The sequence below is a fragment of the Candoia aspera genome, chromosome 5 (genome assembly GCF_035149785.1).
Source record: "Candoia aspera isolate rCanAsp1 chromosome 5, rCanAsp1.hap2, whole genome shotgun sequence".
Lineage (NCBI taxonomy): Eukaryota > Metazoa > Chordata > Lepidosauria > Squamata > Boidae > Candoia > Candoia aspera.
The window spans coordinates 57,925,311-57,948,142 of NC_086157.1; the positions used below are offsets into that span (position 1 = coordinate 57,925,311).

The following is a 22,832-nucleotide window of genomic DNA, read 5'->3' on the forward strand; positions in this document are numbered from 1 at the left end:
CAGCGGCGGTGCCACGAGTAGTAGGAGCGGCGGCGGCGGCAGCAGCAGCAGCTTGAGAGCCTGGCATCCAGACGAGCGCGGAGGCGGCAGCCGCTTGGCAGCCGAGCTCAAGGTACAGCTCCGGAGCGAGACGCGCGGGCAGGGTTGGAGCGGATGCTGCGAAAGCTTGCGACGCGGCTGTTCTTTCTTTCTTTCTTTCTTTCTTTCTTTCTTTCTTTCTTTCTTTCTTTCTTTCTTTCTTTCCTTCCTCCTTTCCTTCCTCCTTTCCTCCTTTCCTCCTTTCCTCCTTTCCTCCTTTCCTCCTTTCTTTCTTCCTTTCTTCCTTTCTTCCTTTCTTCCTTCCTTTCTTTCTTTCTTTCTTTCTTTCTTTCGTCCTGGGTGTTTTAAATACACACGAAAACCGTCTTTGCGAGTGTGAGTGGATTCTCGCTTGGCTACCAACACGGGAGGTTGGCTTCCACTCCAGATCCCGTCCCATTCATTTTTACTGGAACCTTTGTCACTTGGACAACTGATATTTGGAGAGGGTTCCCAATCCTTTCCCCTTCCCAAGGATTTAACAGACCTTTTCTTTTTTACTGTCAGTTTATGCATATCATTTCTAAGATGCCTTTATTTTCTAATTAACTTGGGGCTCTGACCACAGAAACTTTCTGTTACCTCAGCTGCAGTAGCTTTGTCTCCGTGGAAGGTCCAGAGCACCAATTTTTGAAGTAATCGGGGAACGCCTTAACGGGGAAAAATTCAATGTAGTTTTTGTCTCTGCAGGTGCAAATTGCCATCTTCAAAAAGGAATGCTTGTGCAGACATACTTCTAACTGGTGTTTGCCCCTCACCAAACTCAGTCATGGTGATCATGTCAGATTATACAGCTGTTCCCACCTCAAGCCAAAGTCAGCAAAAGCCTCTTCGGGTTGGATTTTATGATATTGAGAGGACCTTGGGAAAAGGCAATTTTGCTGTGGTCAAACTGGCCAGACATAGAGTAACCAAAACGCAGGTGGGTGTGAGATTGTACTGCATTGCTTTGTAGAGAAAATTAATCATGAAGCTTTGGGAGACTGCGCTCAGTGGAATTAATCAATTTTCACAAATGTAAAATAACCCAATTTACACCGAGAGGGACTCCCTGGAGTAGACAGTAATGAACGGAATATAGTCAAAGTAGCAGTAGTAGCAAATTATTATACACTTTGAATAGTTCCCCAAATGAATTGAAAACTAGAATGACTCTAAATCACAGAGGAGTCTTTTCTGGTGTTGATTTCAGTTATTGTAGGCTTATTTATAATGTTATTCTACTATTTATTTCTTCCTAAATGATTGCCACTTTTCAGAACAATAGTGTTATGCAATTTTGGCTAACATTTTTTTTAGAAATCAAATGGCTACAGCTAGGTTTAAATGACTACAAGCTTCATTATTATAATTATACAGTTGTATTATTTGAATATTTAATTATAACATTTGGAAAATGCCAAAATTATAGTTTGAATCTGGATTGTCAAAGCATGGAATGTCAAGAAGCAAAAAATCACACTAACTGGTGATCTAATTTCTAAGTAGATTTTACTTAAGAAACAAGTGCTTTTTTTAAAAAAGAGATTTCTGATTCCAACTAAATAGGTCTAAAGTTGTACTGCTCATATATTTTCTTGTAAGCAAGTCCCATTAAATCTGTTGGTACTAAAATGCAATATTTTAGACATTGCATTACTTTAATTTTGTGTGTATTGTATATTGTCTTACAATTGCTAACAAGAAGTTTTTGTAGTTTTATATAGTCTCTTAGCTTTCCTATAGATGTACCTTGTTTTGTGCAACACTTATTTTTGTGCTAGTATAACTTGCAGCAAAATAACATATTTTACAAGTGCTCTGAGTTTCTTTTTGTTTAAACCTCAGGTTGCAATAAAAATTATAGACAAAACACGGTTAGATTCAAGCAATCTGGAAAAAATCTATAGAGAGGTTCAGATAATGAAGCTTTTGAATCACCCCCACATTATCAAACTGTATCAGGTAAGAGATGACTTCAGACTACTCCTTGCCTGTTAGACATATCTCAGGCTTTTTGTGCCTAATGATCTTAATAATACTTGATTCCATTAGAAGATGAACAACCTTTTTATATATTATTTCAGATCAAAACAATTTAAATAGTTTAAATTTGAATATATATTCAGATGCCCTGAGCTCACTGAAGTTTAATTTTTTTGTTTTTAATTATATTTTATATTTATGAAAGTATTTTGTCTACAGTATCTGCAAATTTTAAGAGAAAACTTCAAAACTTGATTCATATTTCTTTTTATGTTAACAGTTTAAAGTACAAACTTAATCCGGACTTAGTTCAAGCATATATATTTCAGAACAGGCTGCCACTAGAAGTTTCCTTAAAATCTTACTTTTTTAAAAAATGAAAAGCCAGAATGGAATGCTATGTAATTTCCTTCTAGTTCACCCTAATTTGCAGTTCTGTAAGAAAGAGGGCAAATTGGTGCATTATGCAGATAATGAATTGCAGTCCTCTGTTAAACAGAATTGATGTTATATGAACTACATATTTTATAAAATTACTGTTTGATAAAAACACCACTCTTAAATCCACATATTATTTAAAATGATCTGTCTAATAAAGAGGAAAGGACATGTTTAAAAAAAATCTTTAAAAGACAGCAGAACTAAAGTTCTATATAACATGTAAATTCCTATCATAAACTACCCAATAAACATTGTGCTTTTTAGGGAATAGGAGAGTAGCTTAAGAAATATAGAAATGATACAGATACACATATATGTAGACACCATATTTTTAAAAAAGCCTTTACTACTGCAATATTTGTGTGTGTTATCAGTGGTCAACCTACACGGCGATATAATACGCCTAGAGACTATTTTGATTTGACTTCCATAGAAAAGGAAGTATTTCAAGACTTTGAAAATAATTAAATCCTGTCATTGTTTTAATTGTGCTACTTGAATAAACAAGCAGAATGGTTTGGGGAGCTTTTTTGGATCTTCCCACTTGCATGTTGAGGATGTGCTTGTTGCTTCCCTTTGATGGAATTTGAGCAATGGGGAATTAGGTGAAATCCCACTTTGGGGGTGGAGGGATGGTGTTGACTTGATTTTAACAGCGCTGTCTAATTTTAATCCAGCTGACCTCTTTCCCAGAAATTTTTAAACGCCTTATTCCTTCCTATCCTCCCCTCCCCCCAAATATATACATGTGTGTTTTTGTTATGTGTAGGATGAAAGTGCCTTTTCATGCCTTTGCTATTTAAACTTCCTTAGACAATGTTAGAATTTATAGCTCTTGAAATAATATACATTGCTCTGATATTTTTACGGATGTGGGGGACAAGTCAACACCTCTTTACTAAAAAAGTGCAATTATCCTTGAGGGAACTTCCTTTGGATGATTTGTATTTATGATTTGAGGCAGGATATTAAGAACTTTCACTGACAAATAGTGTTTAGAAACTACTATATATATTAAGCATTTTTAAAAATAAATCAAATGGAATGCCCTTCAAAAATGAGCTGATATTGGAAGAGCCATTCATATTTCTATGGCAATGGATGTTGGAGAATATATTTAATGCAGATAGGCATGTTTAACACTATACTGGAACAACCTTCTCCAATGTGGTCCTGTACAATGTTTTGGAACTGTAGCTTCCAGAATTCTCAGGTCATATGTTCTAACACATCTGGAGAACCTCAGGTTAGAGAAGGCTGTACCAAATAAACATACACATTGTCAAGTATAGCTTGAATAGCTTGTTTGTTCCTTATTGTATGTTTCAAATTCATTTGTCGTCTCTTTTTTCCAAGTCAGATCATGAATTGTATTAATTGGACTTAAATATGTCTTATCATTATATGTGTTTTAGTAAATATTAATTAACAGAAGAATTAACATCATTTAATGAGGAGATAGATGTCAACCAGATGTCTGCATGCAGAGATGTGCAGGATTTGGTTCAGGCAGGGAAAATTAGGTTTTCCTGTAGCTCTTCTCTGTAGATTAAATACTGGCAAACAAGGAAATGCATTTTATGCTACTATAATTATGCTTTATGTTCAAAGTTATATTAAGCATTTCAGAAGTTTACATCTCTGATATGTTCTTTTTCTGTCTCATGTTCATCAGGTTATGGAAACAAAGGATATGCTTTACATTGTAACCGAATTTGCAAAGAATGGAGAAATGTTTGGTAAGTTCTCATGGCAGTTTAGCAGTGAACATTTATTTGTTTCTTATCCATCATTTGAATAGTGGGGCCTCCACCACTCTGAATTAGACTGGGGTGACAGAAAGATAGAGGATTACAGAAAGAAAGGCAAGCCGGTAAAAATCCTGACCCTGCTTCCCCTCTTATGGAAACTTCTGCTAGATCACAGACTCTTCATCTATTGAAGAGTCATAATTAGTTACAACTCTCTGCCCGTTACAGATTTGTTTATACTTCACACTAAACGAAAAGCAAACAGAGTATATATTGACTTACTATTTTGTGTGAACCAGACCTGTGTCTGATACAGATTGAGCTGTCAGATAGAAATGCATAATTTAAATAGCTGAAGTGCAGGTGAGTAAGGTGGTTTATTTGTAGTGTAGGTGTTGTTTTTTAGGAGGGTATTGAAGCTGAGATTGAAGTGAAGTTATTTAATTTCTGCCCTTTTAATTATGTTTGACAGATCACTTGACTACGCATGGGCACCTGAATGAGCATGAAGCTCGGAAGAAGTTCTGGCAGATACTTTCAGCTGTAGAGTATTGTCACAGCCATCACATAGTGCACAGGGACCTCAAAACAGAGAATCTACTGTTAGATGCTAACATGAATATCAAGCTTGCTGGTGAGAATGCTGTCACTGCAAAACATAGTAATGTTTCCCAATTTTTTTCTCATTAGAAGTTTATTATATGCTACCCCAGCAGACAGAGCTTTGAAATCTATATTTGAAAATCAGTTAAATGGTGTATGATAATTGCCAGAATAGATACAGTATAATTTTACTTATCAGTGTATTATTAATAAATAGATACCGATGTTCTATTCATCTCCCTTTTCAGACTTTGGGTTTGGAAACTTCTACAAAACTGGTGAACCTCTTTCCACGTGGTGTGGAAGCCCACCTTATGCAGCTCCAGAAGTTTTTGAAGGAAAGGAATATGAAGGCCCTTACCTTGATATATGGGTAAGCTTTAAAACCCATCTTAGCCATGTGGTACAATACCAGAAGGAGATACAGTACACTTCACTGACTGTATATACTGTTTTCTTACTGACAGAGCCTTGGTGTGGTGCTGTATGTCCTTGTCTGTGGTTCTCTCCCATTTGATGGGCCCAATTTACCATCTTTAAGACAAAGGGTGCTGGAAGGACGATTCCGTATTCCCTACTTCATGTCCCAAGGTGGGATTTCTATTTTTTCTAACTTTAACTCTTTCCTGTTTTATATCTTACATTTTAATGTTTTTAACCATTTTGAACATTCCATTATTTATGCAGTATTATAACATTTTGTGCCAATGATTTCTTAAGCTTTGTATTAGTTAGGAAAGAATAATGTTCCTTTTGCTACATTCAAAAGCTTCAACATGTAAAAGCTGTATAAGTAATAAGAATTTTCTTTAAGAAAAAAAGTTCTTAATTAATAGACACTATATTTTTAGAATTTATTTTAACCTTTCAATCACTTAAGTTATTTTGCCAGTAGCTGAATTGTTATCCATTGACTCTAGTACCTAAATAAGCTTCTTGTGCAACTTATAGGACAGAAGAATCCCATCAAGTTATCCTTGTAGAATTTTAAAAACAACTGAAGGTCCCTAAGATTTTGTGAAGGGAGTGGAAAATAGCTGTGAAGATAGACTTGTCTTGGGTTATTGAACCATTGTTATGTGCTTGCTTCTTTGTGAATAAAGAGACTTGAACACTAATTTAACTTTTAAGTTACTCTGTTTACCTTTAACTTTGTAGTCAAGTTTTGCTTTTCTTGTCTTCTAAATAAATCACCAGATTGTGAAATGCTAATTCGACGGATGTTGGTTGTGGATCCTACAAAACGAATTACAATTGCTCAAATAAAGCAGCACAAGTGGATGCAGGCTGACCCTTCTCTTCACCAGCAGCACTCTTTGTCCTTCTCCATGCAGAACTATAATTCTAACCTAGGAGATTATAATGAACAGGTCCTTGGAATCATGCACACTCTTGGCATTGACAGACAAAGAACTGTTGAGGTGAGACTTTGACTTCTTCCTCTGAAAAGCCACTGTCCCTCTTGGACCATATAAGGTGTGTTCTTTAGAAAAGGGGCACATGTTTGCCAGTTGAATATCAGTGCATTGCTAAAAATGCATTCCTGTGTGGCTCATATAGTTTTGGATTAATCGAAACTCTAAACAGGATGCTTCTCAAATGCTCAAGCTAGCATTAAATTTTAAAATTTGAGATCAGAGAATGTTTAGTTCTGAGAATTCCAATTTTTCCCAGTCCTGAAGAAGGTCACACAATCCCTACTTTTGCCTTTATGACAATGGCCAAACCTTGCTTCTTGAAATATATCTCTTCTAGTCAGTAATTTTAAATATATTATTTTGCAGTAAACTCTTGGGAGGGGGGTTTCTATCAAATGGATGTTTCTAGGATTAGCTTTAGTGAATGGATGGCTATTCCTTTTTAAATGTATCTGCACTATAATTAGTTTCTGTCTCCATTTCCTGTAGTCTCTACAAAACAGCAGCTACAATCATTTTGCTGCAATTTACTACCTTCTTTTGGAGCGCCTCAAGGAGTACCGTGGCAGTCAATTGTCCCATCGCCCAGTAAGCAGTCGTCAGCAAAGACCAAGAAGCTCAGACTTCAGCAACCTTGAGGTAAGGTCATATATAATCATTCTTAGGTCAGCTAAGTTAGATCAACTGCATTCTATATGCAGTTTTTTTTTCTTGTACTCCTCTTAAAGCTGTACCATAGCTTGGAGTGACTGAAGGAGGCATTTTCCTCATCTTTTTTTTTAATAGTCTTGTGACCAAAAGGCATATTTCAGCCCTTATGGCACAAAACATTTCACTGCAGGTTAAAAACAAAGTTCTGAATTCTAATGAGTTTGTAGAATAAATTATATAAGTGTTAAGCCATTTACTGTAGGAAATCTTATGCATTCAGCATCAGCATGCAGAGCTGATAGAGTTAGGCTGAATTCAGGCATTGCACTTAATGTTTTAACCTCCAGTTTATTTTCCTCAAATATAAAAACTGAACTCAGAACATGTGTTTATTAAAGGACAGTTAGTTGTGACACATTTATCTAGACTGTGCTGAATTTCAAACCAAAATGTAGTTGATCATTACTTTGTTTTGAATTCCTTTAGTTGCCTCAGGATAAAATTGCCGGCGAGAACTTGAGGTCGTCTCTTCTGTACCAGCAGCCTCTGAATCTTATTCAGTCCCCCTTGCAGGCAGAAATGGATTGTGACCTGAACAACCCATTACAGGTTGGTGCTTCTAGCATTCTGACTTAATATTTGATTGGAGGCCATCAGGAGAAACAGGAATCCTAGAACAAAGGAGGCCTAGAATGCATTTAAAGATCTATCACATACTGTACATCTCCTTGGAAAAAATACTATAGAGGCACCAGATAAAGACTATTCAAGAAGCTAAGACAATGAATAGAATATACTGGAAAAGATGCAGCAAGGAAGCAAACAAAGGCACTGTATTATTCCCTTTATTTATTTAGTTATTTATTTAGTTATTTATTTATTTTTCAGCCAGTGTTTTTCCCCATGGATCCAAACTTCAACAGCCTTTTTAGGAACCGCTCAGTCTCTCCAAACAGCCTCCTGGAAACTACAATCAGTGAGGAAGTAAGGCAGGACAAGGAATTGGAGGAAGAAATCAAAGCTTTCAATCCAATTTGTTTCCCCATCAACACAAGTCGAAGACACACACTGGCTGGAGTAACAACTCATTTTTATCAGTGCTCTCCACCATGTAAGTGCTGTGATGACAGGCTGCAGGATAAATATTTAGAAGTGTGCTTTCTCTTTGTATTAAAATGTTCAATTAGAATTGGTATGCTCCTTCTTCACCTACTTTCATGTGTCCTTGTTCATAGTGTGCTCTTTAAATAAGCATAGCTTGGAAGACAATCAGCTGTCATAGCGTTTACTTTCAATAAACCTCTACTTGTCAGGGTTACAACAGTATTTGCCTCAGCAGCTGTATCATATTCTGAGGTAACATTTCTAAGGAAATTGAAGTGGTGGAGTAAAAATGTGGACTTCCTTTCTTCCTCATTATGCAAAATGCAGGTATTATCATAATGTGTCCTATTGAATTTAGATGGTGAGAAGATGCTGGATGATTCTTTTGGCTAATAAAACACTGACCTTTTTATGTATGTCATTTGGAATAACTACATTTTTTTAATTCCAGCTAAAATGTTAGCAACTAACATGTAGAACATTCCAGGCCACTCTTTGAAACAAGGGCAAGAAGTAACATCAATGTCACCCATTCAGCAATCGCTAACAATGATAGTGCCCTAGTTTGCTTTTTTCATCTGCATCCTTTCCTCACTGATACAGCTTCTGGATATTTATCTTGTGCCTCTATAGGTCTTTTTTTTCCAGTGAGGCTTAATTAGTTATGTATGGGTTTACATTGGAGGGTAACGTTAAATAGTTTTTTATTATTTTCCCATGTTGCTGTTTCTTCAGAAAATCTGCTTTTGCTCTTTAGTTGATATCTTGAGCTCTGTGTATGTATGTGTGTGTAAAAGCTGCAACAAAGAGGTTTGCCTGTAAGTCTGCTTTTTGCTTTTTCCCATCTGGCTGCACTATTGGAGTAGGATGTTTTGGTTACTAATATTGTGTTCCAGGTAGCATTCATTCATAATTTTTAAAAAGCTAGTTTGAAAATGGGAATATCTGTTAAAGAAGCAGGATTTGTTAATTTTTGCCATGATTTAAATATCAGATTAGTTCCTGCAATCCTTCAAAGCATTAAAATTATTGCTAGTGAACTTGCTAGAGCAAGGATCTCCCATTGTTTTTATTACATGCTTTATCAATAAAATTGTCCCATACTCTTTTACTCTGTAGTTAAAGTTGCATTTGAATTGAGTTTCATATCATTTGACCTCAGGCATAGTATTGCCTAAGGCTTTTGTTAAGAATAGATCTTTTGTAGGTGGAGAAGTTCATCTTACATCCAATATGCTTGTTATTTCCTGCATTGATTTCACAAATGTTCCATTTTGCCTGTCTATTTCTTTTATAGGTATAGTCATTTCCTCTTCTGCAAGCACTACAGAAGGAACTAGTTCGGACAGCTGTCTCCCTTCGTCAGCAAATGATGGCTCTGAGATGCTGAGCAACTGTTTGGAAGATCAGATGAACCTTGGTCACCCAACCACAGCCAGAGTTACATCATCGTTCCTGACTTCCCATTCAGATACCCCAGTATTGCAGACTCAGGGCTGCAGGGGTGGTTCTGCTTTGTTGCCTGTCAGTTTCCAGGAAGGAAGGAGAGCTTCTGATACCTCATTAACTCAAGGTAACTCTTTCCTTACTTGTACAGATGTACCCAGACCCACCAAGTATTCTCTAGGTCTGCAATTGGTGTTTTAGACGTTTGCCTTTATTATAAGTGCACTACACACCATGTTATATTCCCATTTGCAGAATAAAATGAAACTGTGGCCATGCTAGAATTCATAGAGAGACCTGCCAGTTATTTATACTCATGCAAAAAAGAACATGCATGTGAGATAGAGGAGCATGTGTGTAGGAATGTATGTGATGAAACAAGATGATGGTCTGTGGTTGTCATTCAGGGTTGCTTAAGTGGGAAGGGAGTGGAATTATCTTAAAGATAGCTGTTGGCTTAAGACGGGCATTATTTACCAGGCCGTGTGTTTTTCTCTCTTGCTCAACAGGCCTGAAGGCGTTTCGGCAGCAGCTCCGGAAGAATGCTAGAGCCAAAGGTTTCCTGGGACTGAATAAAATCAAAGGCCTTGCTCGCCAGGTGTGCCAGTCCTCGTCCGCTCGGATTGCACGGAACAGCGTGGGCCCTTTCCAGCATTCCCAGCAGAATGCCTGTGTATACAGCAGTGGAGGAAACGGCAGCAGCAGCGGCAGTGGTAGAAGTGGCAGAGAGGGAAGGCACTTGCTTGAAGAGGTGCTCCAGCAGCAAAGGTGAGCGCACAGCCTCTGCCAGGAGAAATGCTCCCTTTGCAACAGTAGTGATCTGTACTGACCTTGGGCGCTCTTTGAAATCAAACGCCTTGTTTGTTTTTTCATTTTAGAAAGATTATGGAGAGGTTTGTTGACCTCTGCCTCACTTTGTGGAATAGAATGTTCAGATTTAAACATACTGAAATGACATCAAGTCATTGCATGAGGAGTGTTTCTGTTGTTATTAGCTGGATTTATTTGGGGGGAGAAATACTGTTTTAAGATTTATTTGTAATACTTGCATGCAAAGAAGGATTTTGGTGCTCTGTCACTGTTTTTCCATTGCATTATGACAAGAGACTTGGAAACCCAGTGTGCTTGAGAACGTATGCTGATCAGATCAGTACTGCCAGGCAAACCATTTGCAAAGTTGGGGTTTTTTGTATTGCCTCTGTGTGTGTTGAGCTTAATATGCATAGGCCCACCCATATATTTTGCATAGATAAGACATACATATTTTTGTTGCTGTGAGCTGCAAGAGCCTAGAGCAGTGTTTCTCAGCCTTGCCAACTTTCAGATGTGTGGACTTCAACACCCAGAATTCTGGGAGTTGAAGTCCACACATCTGAAAGTTGGCAAGGTTGAAAGATACTGGCCTAGAGAATGGACTGGATCAGCATGATCCCAGTGCCTTACTTCACATATGGTTGGAGTGTTTTTGTGGGGCTGTGATAATTTCAGGAAAGTTGCTGCCCTCTTGACCCAAAAGGAGTTAGGAGAATGGCAGTGGTGGGTGAGAACAGCCATTAGGAACTTATAACAAGTGGGTAACTTTTTAACTTTCTATTTTTTCTATTCAGAATGCTCCAGTTACAACATCACCAATCAACCTGTCACCAGCCTTCTCAGCCACACAACATCCTCTTGCCTGACTCTTCAAGCAGTAAAACATCTAAATCTCTACTCCTGTCTGAACTGCGAAGTGAGAACTCATTAGAGCTCTCTTTTCATAACACTCAGTTTCTTCAACCTCACCTTTTTGGAGTTGGTGTCTCTCCAGTAACTTCGGCTGCTCACCTGCTCGATACCCATTTGCATATTAGTAGCAGTATATCTCCAGTTGCCTCCATGTTTTCTCAACAGAATAGTTTTACTGTGCAACCTCTGAGCTATGACACAGTTACTTTACAGCATGGAGACTGTGAAATGGAGGACCTTACTTCAAACCAGATGGGGAAGTTTGTCTTAGTCAAATGAGATTTGCTCCTGTTCTCTTGATCATCTCTTTCAGGAAAGAGTGATTCTATTATTAAAATCTACAAATGAGAAATTTTATTTTGCTAAGTGAATATCAGAAGCAATAACATGTTTGAAGTATGTGAAGAGGCCATTCATATGAAGAAGTCATATATATAGAACTGAAAAAGCAATATTTGGGCCTTTTGGCTTCAACTATTCTTGCACTGAACAAATACAATGAGAAAACCTTTTCGCTTGGTAGAAACTAATGAGTGGGGTGGGGGGCAAAGGGGAAATAATGGTTTTATGGTACTGTATTAAAGTCAGCTCTGCTGTTATGTAAGACTAGATGCTTGTTTCTAGTTCTGTTGTAGCAGGGAAAGCCTTTTCAAAGAAGTGGTTAGTGTTACGGTATTCCAATTCACTTCACTTGTTTATGGGTTTGAGAAGATGATTACCTCTTATAAAAATAACTATCACAGAAACTCAAAGTAGCATTATGCATTGTAGAAAAAGAATGCTGAAAGCATCTCCACTTTTTAAGTTCATGCTAATGAAACCAACACCTCAGTTTTTCTTCCCTACTCAGATGATTCTAGCTTGATAAAACTGTGAACGTTTTGTTTAGTAACTCTTGTAGTAGCTAAGAAGAGTTTGTAATTACTAGAAGCAGTTAACATTAGAAGCAACACTGGGGATTTTGTTCCCAGACTACAAATTGTTTTCCTGTCTTTGTTTCTTCTTAGCAAGAGAAACTTATGAATATATTATGTATCGACATAGAGTTGCTTGTACAATGCTTTAGGAAATACTAGGGTGGAATGGCAAGAGCTGTTGGGGTGGGAAATATATAAAAAAAAGTTTTGTTTTATTTTCCTTCTCCAGCCATGGCATCACTTTGAGCGTTCCTGCTGGGCATGACGTTTTATAGTGCTGTACACATCTATTGCTGCTGCTAATGAAGTTTTTTATGCATTTTGCTTTCAGGGTCCAAATTGAACTGACTTGTTGGGGAAAAGTGCAATATTTTAAAAATAAAACAGTTATTTTGGCAGTTGAAAGAGTAAGAAAGCACAACAGTCATTTTTGAACAAACTAGTTATAATGGGGAGAACAGCACAACTTTGGAGTTTTGTTTTGTATCTGAACAGATTGGTTTTTTAAAAAATGTAGATGTTTTTTATGTGTGGTTTAATATACTCTGTTGTATGCACACATATAGGAATTGGAAATCATTACACACACTACTAGATAGCTTTTTGAATAAGCTCTTTTTTTAGTTTCATGATATTTGGTCTCTTACCATATGGTGGCTTCTGTCTGTATTGATGGAAGCCGGGTGTCGTTTGGCACAGGGAAGGTGGTGGCCATCCTCCGTTAGTGGGTGGAGGAGGATGGGGAAGTAGTCAAAGGTCAGGAGCAGGCGAGCATGTAGTGAGCCATCTTGGCTCCAAGTTACCATTTGGATGCCTAAAACTAGCTTCATTCTGTCTAATTCTTTAAGGACCCTCTCTCTGAAAGTAACTCGGGTGCCTTCAAGTTGCTACTGCTTTGTGGAACCTGCAGTGTTATATATGTAAAAAAAGAAAAAGTATTTTTTTAAACAAATAAGCCAAAGATCATCTGTCAGATGGGAAGAGAGGGCGGCAAGGAGATATCTGTTCTATGGCTTTGTCTGTGACTCTTCAGTTTCCTTCATTCATACACAGTATCTGTATGTCTGGGACTTTGGTTCCTGCTGCTGCTGCTGCTGCTACTTTGTTTTGTGAGATCTTCAAGGTGAAGCTAAATTATTCTGCCTAATCTCCTCTGACTGGTGCCTTTCAGCAAAGAAAAAAGTAAGATAAAATAGTGTATGTGAATGTGCAAGGGGCAGCGTATGTGTTTTTGGAGGGTGACTTCAAGAAGGGAATCGAGGTCATCCCAAGGCAGCAGCATTGCCTTCATGTTGATAAAACAGTTCCATGTGTTATTTTAAGAACGGTGGGCTTCTTTCCTTTGGGTCTTTCTCTTTTATCTGCCATGGATCAACAGGCCACAAAAACAAACTCTTTGTTCTAAGCAGTGACAAGCACTTTACTTCTAGAATCTCTTCCCCAAATGCTAAAGAATATGCTTTCAGTTATTCGGAGGTAGAAAAAGGTCATTTTCAACATTTCAGGGTTTGTGCGTCTCTCTCCTTTTCTTTGTCGTGTTCTTGACAGTACTGTTCGGCAGACTGCAATGCAATAGATTATTTAAAGACACTATGTGATTGGTTCAATTCAGATGTATAGTTTTTATTTTTTATCATGACTGAAAATCATTTTGTTTCTTATGTTAAAATGAGAGATGTACACCAAATAATTAGTTGTGTTTTATTTAATATTTAAATAAAAAAGTTGTTTTAAAATATTTTGTGATATGCCTTATAGTGCTGCTTTTATTCTGAAAAATAATGTGAAATGTAAATGTATCTTTGGAACTCAAATCTGGGACCTTGTTTCAGAAATCTCAGTTTAGGAATCCTACATTCTTATCCTGAGGGGTTAACAAATGGCTCTTTTTCTTCTAAGTCTTTTTTTTAATGGAACTGCTTGATAACATTATTATGCTTTTTTGTGGTAGAATTGAATTAAATTCCCAAGTTGAACATCCTTTTGGGTGTGGGCAGGAGTGGAGAATTGAATTTGTCAAATTTCAGACTGACAGGTTCAGAGGGGCTTGTATGAGAGTAGCATTTTGCAGGTGGCTCCAAAAATGAAATGTGTCCATTGGGAGAGGGGCAATTATAAAAATTAAATATGGGAATATCCTTTGTTCCCATTCCACATCAGCGTGGTTCTTAACTAGATTATTTAATCTTAATTCTTAGCTGAATAGATTAATAAATGCAATGCAGGCAGAAAGTTTGCAGCTCCAGAGGGCCCTTTTAACTGAAACTATTATAACAATGCAGTATTATTTCAACTACTAAAGTTGTCCAGGAAAAAACATAATGTTGCTGACCCCCCAAAAATCAACTTTTTTTTTTACTCTCAGTTATACAATACTGAGTCAAATGTAACTGAGAAAGAAATGGATTTTTATATAGAATAGCTCTCCCTAAAATTACACATGATCATGCTGCCTGTTTAGCTGCACTTGTATCTCTCTGAGAAATAACAGATGCCACATAATCTATGGAAACAGGACAAGCTCCCAGTTTGGATGGTTATCTCATGGAGTAATATGAGACCTGCTGAGTTCTTTGACCCACATTAGATAGATGTCTTTTAAAATAGGTTTTATCCCATTCTTCAATGACACTTAAATAATTCTGATTATGAAGGCTAATATTGTTCCTATGACTGTGCTAGTTATCGTCCAATATCCTTGTTGATGCAAAAAAAAAATGACGATAACCCTGGCATGTACATTACAAATGATAGTACCTTTGGTTACCCATTTGGTTAATTAATCTGGTTTAATTAAAAGATTGCCAAGTATCTGATATTAGAATATTAGATTACAAATTGATATTCTAGATACACATCCCTAAAACTTTAAATAACTGGTGCTGGCTTTGTTGCTTGTAGAAAATGTCTTTAATAAAATGCAGTGGAAATTTTTGTAGAAAGTCTTGCCTAAATATAGAATTTCTCCTTTTTTTAATTAATTCAATCAATGTGTGGCATTCTTCTCTCTTTAATACGGCTTTTACAATCAATAGTAAGACCTTTAATTGTGCCTGGTTGGTAAATATCCCTGTGTTTTGCACCAATCAGTAGCCTAGCTGTCAGTTTTTGCACCAATACAATTTCTGGATACTTTTCAAGTGTTGCCTCACATACAGTACATTGCATTAGTTAAGACAAGCTGTAACCAAGGCTTGGATGACTGTTGCTAAGTTAAGCTAGCTCAGGAAGGATTGCATTAACTGTAATTGCGCTCCTGGCCACAGATCCCACTTGCAAGTCCAATAATATCTGTGGATCAAGGAGTACTCCCAAACTGTGAACCTGTTCCTTCTGGGTGAGCACAGCCCCATTTCAATCACATGATGTTTTTTTCCCCTTGCCAACAGCCCCTCTGTCTTGTCTGTATTAAATTTCAGCTTCTCTCATTCAGCCATTATTGAAGTTAAGCAAAGTTCAAGGGTATGGATTACTTTCTACTTTCTAGAGTTAGAAGATAAGGAGCAGTAGAGCTGGGTATTATCAACATACTGTTGGCACATAGTTTTAAAGCTGCAGATGACCTCAGTGCTTTCATGTAGAAGCTAAAAAGCATAGATAACAAGCTAGAACCCTGAGAGACACCATAAGTCAGTGATCTAAGTAACAAATACTAAACTTACGGTACCATCTTCTGTACATGGCCCAACAGGAAGGACCAGTAGTGTCAGTAAACCCAAGTGACCCAGAAGAATATGATGGCGGACAATATAGAAATTCCTCAGAAGTCCAGGAGAACTGTACTTCTTTGGCCTAGTTTCCAACATTAGTCATCCATCCAGGTGACCAAAGAAGCCTTGATTGAAATGAGTCCAGAAAATCAGTTTCATCCAGGGGCATCTGTAGCTATGAGACCACTTCTTTCACAGTCACATTGCTAAGTCTTCTGGGTCAAGGGAGAGCTTTTTAAATGCATCCATTTTTGCAGAGAGGCATTCAAAACACTAACAAAGCTTTGGGAGATTCCAAATCCCACTGCTTTATAGGAATGATACTTCTCTACAGGTAACTCTTAGATTAGTCTACTGTGAGATTTGGCTTTGTCAGAAGCATATCCAGTCTAAAATGAGTAGCTGCAATACCAGGTAGAATATCATGTTAGATGATCCTGCAAGTTATTCCCTCAGTCTAAAAAAAAAACAAAAATCACAGATTATTTTCATTTTCAGAGATATCTTTATTCAGCAATAGCATCCTTTGCTTGCCTTTACCTTATATTACCAACATTCCTATTCCACTTCATGTCTGTGTTTCTTGGTCTTTCCTATTCTCATGGGAAAAAATGAGGAAATAAAGTATGAATAACCAAGTGAACACAAGAATCATTTTGGCATTTTATTACTATAACTGTATAACTGTTTAAATGGAGGCAGCTGTTGAATCCTGATAGCTAAGGTGGTGAAATGTTTTCAATGCATCTCTTCCTGGGCCCTCAGATTTGCTGATGTTAAACAACTGAGCATTGATTAACAAGCTGTTCTTCATGTGAGTACGTACATTCTAGGTATGAAAAGGGTTGAACCCAAAAGTTGGCAGGAGACAACAGAACCTACAAATATGGAATAAAGTGTAGAGTCCTTGGTGCTCTCCGAGCTTGGTTGCTTGCAGACATCTCATTGCCCGACTAGGCAACATCTTCAGTGCTAGAAGGGAGTGGCATGGAATAAAGTACAATCACCAGAATTCAAATGATTTTTTTTACAGTTTCTCTAATCAAATTGAGAAAAAAAATCTGGCAGTAAGGGAAACTTCAAAGAACATTGATGAACAAAATACATAATGTAAACCAACTAGCTGGCATCTTTTTGAAGTCCAGTTGATTGGGTTTCTTGGAGTACAAAGGGTTTGTATGAAGTGCTAGAAGAGACATGTGAAAATAATTGTAGTAGGAACAAGAGACATGAAGAAAAGAGCGTAGGGAAAATGTGATGGCGTAACTTTATTTATTTATTTATTTATTACTCAAATTTAGCCACCGCCCATCTCCCCTAGAAGAGGGACTCTGGGCGGTTTACAATAAAATCCCACACGAAATATAAACATTAAAATCATATAAAACAATTATGATAAAACACAATAAATAAATAAACTTTACAAGGAATAGGCACCATATCATCCAATGTCTCACAGACCATATTTGGAGTTTGCCTAGAAGCTTTTCCTTATGATTAAAAAATCCTGCTTCATGCCTGATGCCATGGCTGGAGCTAATCAAGGTCAAGATCACATGAAGTCAAAACATCTTGTGACCACTAAATCCCCAGCAGGTATAAGTAGAAGTAATAATGTAAAAATGGAAACAATATGCAAACTATTCTTGCTGTTCTACCCATGCAATATTAGGTATGCAATTTGAATCTGGTCTTTGAAAATTCAGAATTGTCAGTGGAAGTTAATTGGCCTTGGAAATATTCCCTGTCATTTATTAGCTTTGATTGAGTCAACAGTAGTAGCCGTTCACGGACAGGTGTTGCCTGGGCAGAGTGAGCCTTGCTTGACTAACCCCCTAGTTTGGATCACTGTCATGAAACTGAATGTGGGAATGCTTTGAAAATGAATTAGATTTTGTAAGAAGCACAGTGAGAGCCAGTTTGGTGTAGTGGTTAAGGCAATGGGCTAGAATCTGGAGACTGTGAGTTCTAGTCTTGCCCTTGGCACAAAGCCAGCTGGGTGACCTTAGGCCAGTCACACCCTCTCAGCCCTGGGAAGAAGCAGATAATGGCAAACCAGTTCGAAATCTTGCCAGGAAAACTGCAGGATCTAATCTAGGCAGTTGCCAGGAGTCAACAGTGACTTGGAGCCATGGAAGAAGAAGAAGAAGAAGAAGAAGAAGAAGAAGAAGAAGAAGAAGAAGAAGAAGAAGAAGAAGAAGAAGAAGAAGAAGAAGAAGAAGAAGAAGAAGAAGAAGAAGGGGAAGGGGAAGGGGAAGGGGAAGCAGCAGCAGCAGCAGCAGCAGCAGCAGCAGCAGCAGCAGCAGCAGCAGCAGCAGCAGCAGCAGCAGCACAGAATTTGGCTGCTAGAATCTTAACTAGTTAAGCAAGTTGGATTTACATTATGCCAATTTTGAAAATACAATACTGGTTAACTCTACTTGCTTCTGTGGCCAATACAAGACTTATCTGTCTTATTTCTAAAGACCCATATGGCTTATTGGAACCCTAACATTTGAAAGAGTGCTTTCTCCTATATCAGCTTGATCAGGTTTCATGGTTTTTGGTTGAAGCTCAGCTCCAGGATTTTCTTTTTAAATTTATTTTAGGAGAATGTATATCGTCCTCCAAAAATACAAATGGCAGTGGCTTTATAAACTTTTTGGCCCCAAATTATAACACTTTTTTAAAAAAATCCTAAGATATTTTAAATAGTTATGCACCCACAGTTTGCCTCTTAATTTTGCAGCTTCTGAATTTATTGGACTGCTATGCAAATGGTTGTTTTTATTGCATTTGGTAAGATGAATGTATTGTATTTTGAAATATATTTTTACATTAGCCTAAAATCCAACAAGATGAAAGACAATTTAAAATTTCAAATAGCTAAAAATGTAAAATGTGTTAAAAGTTCTTGGCCTTTCCGAAACATTACAGGTTTCCCAGTTTGTCCTTAGCTTTTGAACTCAGGATTAAATTGAAAAATGTTCTAAACAATAATTTTAAATTCCATTGGCTGGGTGCTTTCACAGAGGTTAGTACTGCATACACAAGAATGCTGTTGTTGTTGTATCTTCCCTTCATGCATATGTATACAATTAACAGAATCCATGGAGATTGGATGAAGTCTGAAGAACTGGGTCAACAGGGGACCAAAAAAGACAGTTTTTGTTGCCCTCTTAGGTCTTCAGCCCAGGCCACTTACCGGACTACAGTTTACTGGTTAGACCAGTACAGCAATGGCTGGTTGGCGGATCTAGATGTATTCAAACCAAGTCCATTGTCAATGTGGGGAGATGTAAGTTTGTAGTAGGGCAGCTTTAGCTCCCTTCAGGGCTGCCACTGACATTTCATCAGCCACTGAATGGAGCAGTTGTACTCTGTTCATCATCAAGTACAGTCTTCCGACCTTTGATAGAGACAGGGCTGCAGTGCCAACATGGCAGGAGCTGAGGAACCAAGGGAAGGTCCGGGTGGAGATTTCAGTCTCTCACCAGGGACTAATCGTAGGTTATCCAATGAGTGTTCTCTTGAAAGGAGGTCTTTTGTTCTCAACCACTGTCAGGAGGAGATGCTGGCAGGCTTTATTTTTGTCATCTGTTTTTGCATAAGAATTTGAACAAGGCCTTCCAAAGCTTTAGTTTTTCCACATACTTGTGCCTCTCATGTTGCATAACCAGAAATAAAAATTGCCTGTGCATGCCTACTTTTGGCAGAATAATTTCTTTGGCTGCCTACTGCTAGGAAACCAGGGCTCACACACACTTTGCTTAACTCTTTGGGGACCTGCTTACTCTGGCTGCATGTGAATTTTGCTTTTAAATCTGGGCTGTTGAGCTTTGTGGTTTTACACAAATTCTTTTAGAAAGACATGGATGAACAATGCAATTTGTCTGATTGCCTTAGTTGTGATCTTTTCTCTCAATCATTTGGTGGATGCCTAGGAGCATTTTCTTCTTGCTTTGTACAGTATATTGGAATATTGTTCAGTTATTCAGGAAATCTAAATGTGGTAAGTGTTTGGCATGCGTTGTAATACAAACCAGAAGTGTTCAGTATATGGATCCAAGGTGGACAAAAGAGCTTAGGATCTAACATGGACACCCTCCCTGCAGCTGTCAGTGGCTCCTTAAAGGAGCTATACATTTTCCTGAACTTGTATGGCAGCCATGTGGCATTATTGCTCCCTTCTTAATACCTCTTAATCCAAGCATGTACACTATTTTCTGAGCACTTGTGATTACTGAGAGAGACCAGGAAAAGTCAAGATTCCTTTGAGGAACTGCTGACAGATACAGCAAGGGTGTCCATGTCAGATCAAAGGCACCTTTGCCTGCTTTGAATCCTAATAATGCTCAACTCTAGTTCAATAATATATATGTTCTGAGTGTGGCATGAGTGTGTCTCAGTAGACTCCATTTCATTGTCCCAATTCAGCTCATTTTCATTGTTTCTTAAAAGGAAAAGATCCAGATTAATTGACTAATTTGTGGAACAGTTCCAAATTCTCTAGGTCAATCTGAAATCTCCCATCAGAAATCTCCCTATGGATGAGAATACAAATGTTAACAAGTAATGTATATGTGGTTCTCAGAGCTTCCAGAGCTCTAGCATTCCTTCTGTTGCTGGAACACAATTTGAAGTATGACAGCCAAAAAGAATGTTATTTAGGATGCCTAATTATTTATTTAGGTAGCCTACTTCTGTAAATCTATGAAAGATGCTGTGAAGCAATTAATTTTTCCACTTGTGGATAACTATCATCTGCAAATGAGATTGGGGCTGCAAAAATCTTGACAGCCATTAGATACAGCAAAAAGTCATATTAAAATTTGGTTCTTCATTGCCCTCTACTGATTCTTGCATCTGAATCTAGTAGCCCTAGGATTGTTCTTCATAGTGCTTCAGTGGAAAGAAAAGTATGATGGCTTAATTTGCAGTATTCCAATAGCTGAGCATTGTTCTACCTCAGGAGTGAGGTTCATAAGTGAAGCTGTTCTTACAGCTTCAGTGTAAAGCAAGTTAAGGTCAGTGACTGGTGGATTCCCTGGCTGCATTCTCCCTCCCACATGATCACTGGCTGATAGGAAAAAGAATGACCAAATGCTGTTCTTAAGAGATGCTGGGGCATTCTTGTGCATCTATGAGTGGGTGCCTACCAAACTGTTCAAATGACAAGTCCATGGCATGGATATGCCCCATGTCATGGACCTGTCAGTCAGGCTATTTTAAGGCACAGGCATTCCAGTCTTCCAGAAGATCAATGTTCCCATATCACAAAAAAGTCATAGAGCAGGAGCTGGTTGGCAGATGTAGCTGTGGCATCTGCTGGGATCTGTCAATTCCACCAGCACAGCCAGAAACCTGCCCTATCTACTCCTCCCATACGTTTGCAGAAGACCCCAACTCTGTCCTCTCATAAGCATGCCACCAGAAATAGCTGGCAGATGCAAGTCATTGGTAATAACACCAATTGCCACCATAGCAACTTCCATCAAACCAGAGTGGACAAGTCCTGGTTGGTAACAATTTACCAGGAGCCTATCTCTGACCTTGGGCAAGGACCACCTGAAAATCGCCAATCAGTGACCATGGAGGAAACATGCTTTAGAATGTTCAGGAATCATGTACTGTGATGTAATAACATCAGCCATCACTGTGGTGTCTCTGCCAAAGCCAACTGTGGCTACTGTTCCTGTCATGGTTGGGAATACCTTGCAGCAAATGGCCAAGAAGCCCTCCACTGATCTCATGGCTAGCAGCAGTGAGCCTCCAAGTGAATAGAGAAAATCTTGTTTTTTAAATAGAGGTCTGACACAGGATCCACAGGATAAGCCTTGTGTGCTGCACAGAGGTCATCAGTGCAATGGAGGGGTTATGAGCAACATTGGGCATCTCCTTCCTGCAATGAGCAGCTATGACCAGCAGCACCCAGAAGTAGCCCATGGCATGCACAAAATGCATTAAAGTAGCTGAACAGTAGCACCCCACCACCAAAGGAATGAAGTATAGAATATGGCCTGCAAAACTCCATCTCATCAAAAGCAGTGGGATATCTCAAGGTAACGATTCAAGGTAACCGGTGACTCACAGCTGGCACTTGTTACTGGCCAAAATCTGTTGGCAGTCCTTTAGATAGGTTGTTTAGATAGACTGATCAATCTTTCAAAAGTCCATGAAACACACCTAAGAACAGGTCTAATACTCTTGGGGAAGAGCACCAGATCTGTGTACATAGGAAGCCTGTGTAATGTTGAATTATGCTTCGTGAAGCACCAGTCAGGTTTTACCCAGACAAACCCTCTGTGGGAGCCAAATGTCCAGCTTGCATAGCAACCCAATATAAAAGGGCAATGGAGGGCAATGCCCAGCAAATGAAGGGAGATGACATTCCCCAGCAACCTAAGATGGCCAGTAGGGGCATGGCACACCCCAGCCCCTGACTGTGGCATCACCTACATTATAAAGGAAGTATGATGTCCATTTTTGTAACATGCCTTGTGCCAGGAGGAGGGGAAAAACAACACTTTACAAATGGAACAGCTAAAAACAAATCTAGACTGTCTCCTCAGTGGGCTGGGGGTGAACTGAAGGATTAGAACAGTCATGATTAGAGGGGACAAGAGCATGAATCCCTAATCATACCAGAAAAAAGAAAAAGAAAGAGTTAGGTGTACAGAATGAGATGAACCTCTGATACAAGTTAGCTCAGTCATGCAGAGTCCCTCAACTATGCATTTGCCTTAATATGATGGTGAGAGGCTACTCTGGTAGAAGTATTTGTGTTTTTTTCCTCCAAGCAAAGTTCCAAGACCAGAAGTTGGGGAATGCAGATTGGAAAAAGATGTTAAGGGAAGATCACCAGGTAGCAATGAGTAATGCACTTTCCCCAGCTGTCAATTCCCATTCTTCCATTTGCGTCAACAAAATGCAATTTGGAAATGCAGGATTGCTAGTGTATTCATTTATTTAAATGGGTATATCTTGTCATCAGTAATGTTCTCCCTCTCCTCTAGTAACAGACATATGGTCATGTCCCCGTTT

At 38.4% G+C, this 22,832-nt stretch overlaps 1 protein-coding gene across 1 annotated transcript; it reads left to right on the top strand.

Moving 5' to 3' along the window:
• SIK1 (salt inducible kinase 1) lies at positions 1–13,835 on the top strand. The gene is made up of 14 exons (XM_063305308.1): positions 1–112; positions 769–1,000; positions 1,906–2,022; positions 4,160–4,223; positions 4,708–4,869; positions 5,087–5,211; positions 5,306–5,429; positions 6,036–6,259; positions 6,746–6,895; positions 7,394–7,516; positions 7,796–8,018; positions 9,309–9,584; positions 9,967–10,225; positions 11,065–13,835. The coding sequence occupies exons 2-14, from the start codon at positions 848–850 to the stop codon at positions 11,459–11,461; spliced, it is 2,397 nt and encodes a 798-aa protein (XP_063161378.1). The 5' UTR covers positions 1–112; positions 769–847; the 3' UTR covers positions 11,462–13,835.
• The last annotated feature ends 8,997 nt before the right edge of the window (positions 13,836–22,832 follow it).

What these genes read in the sequence shown, in the direction of transcription:
- SIK1 (XM_063305308.1), top strand. Translation starts at nt 848, where the DNA reads ATGGTGATCATGTCAGATTATACAGCTGTTCCCACCTCAAGCCAAAGT. An exon ending in CATGAATATCAAGCTTGCTG is followed by an intron (nt 4,870 to 5,086) that starts GTGAGAATGCTG and finishes CTCCCTTTTCAG; the next exon opens with ACTTTGGGTTTGGAAACTTC. An exon ending in GCCCTTACCTTGATATATGG is followed by an intron (nt 5,212 to 5,305) that starts GTAAGCTTTAAA and finishes TCTTACTGACAG; the next exon opens with AGCCTTGGTGTGGTGCTGTA.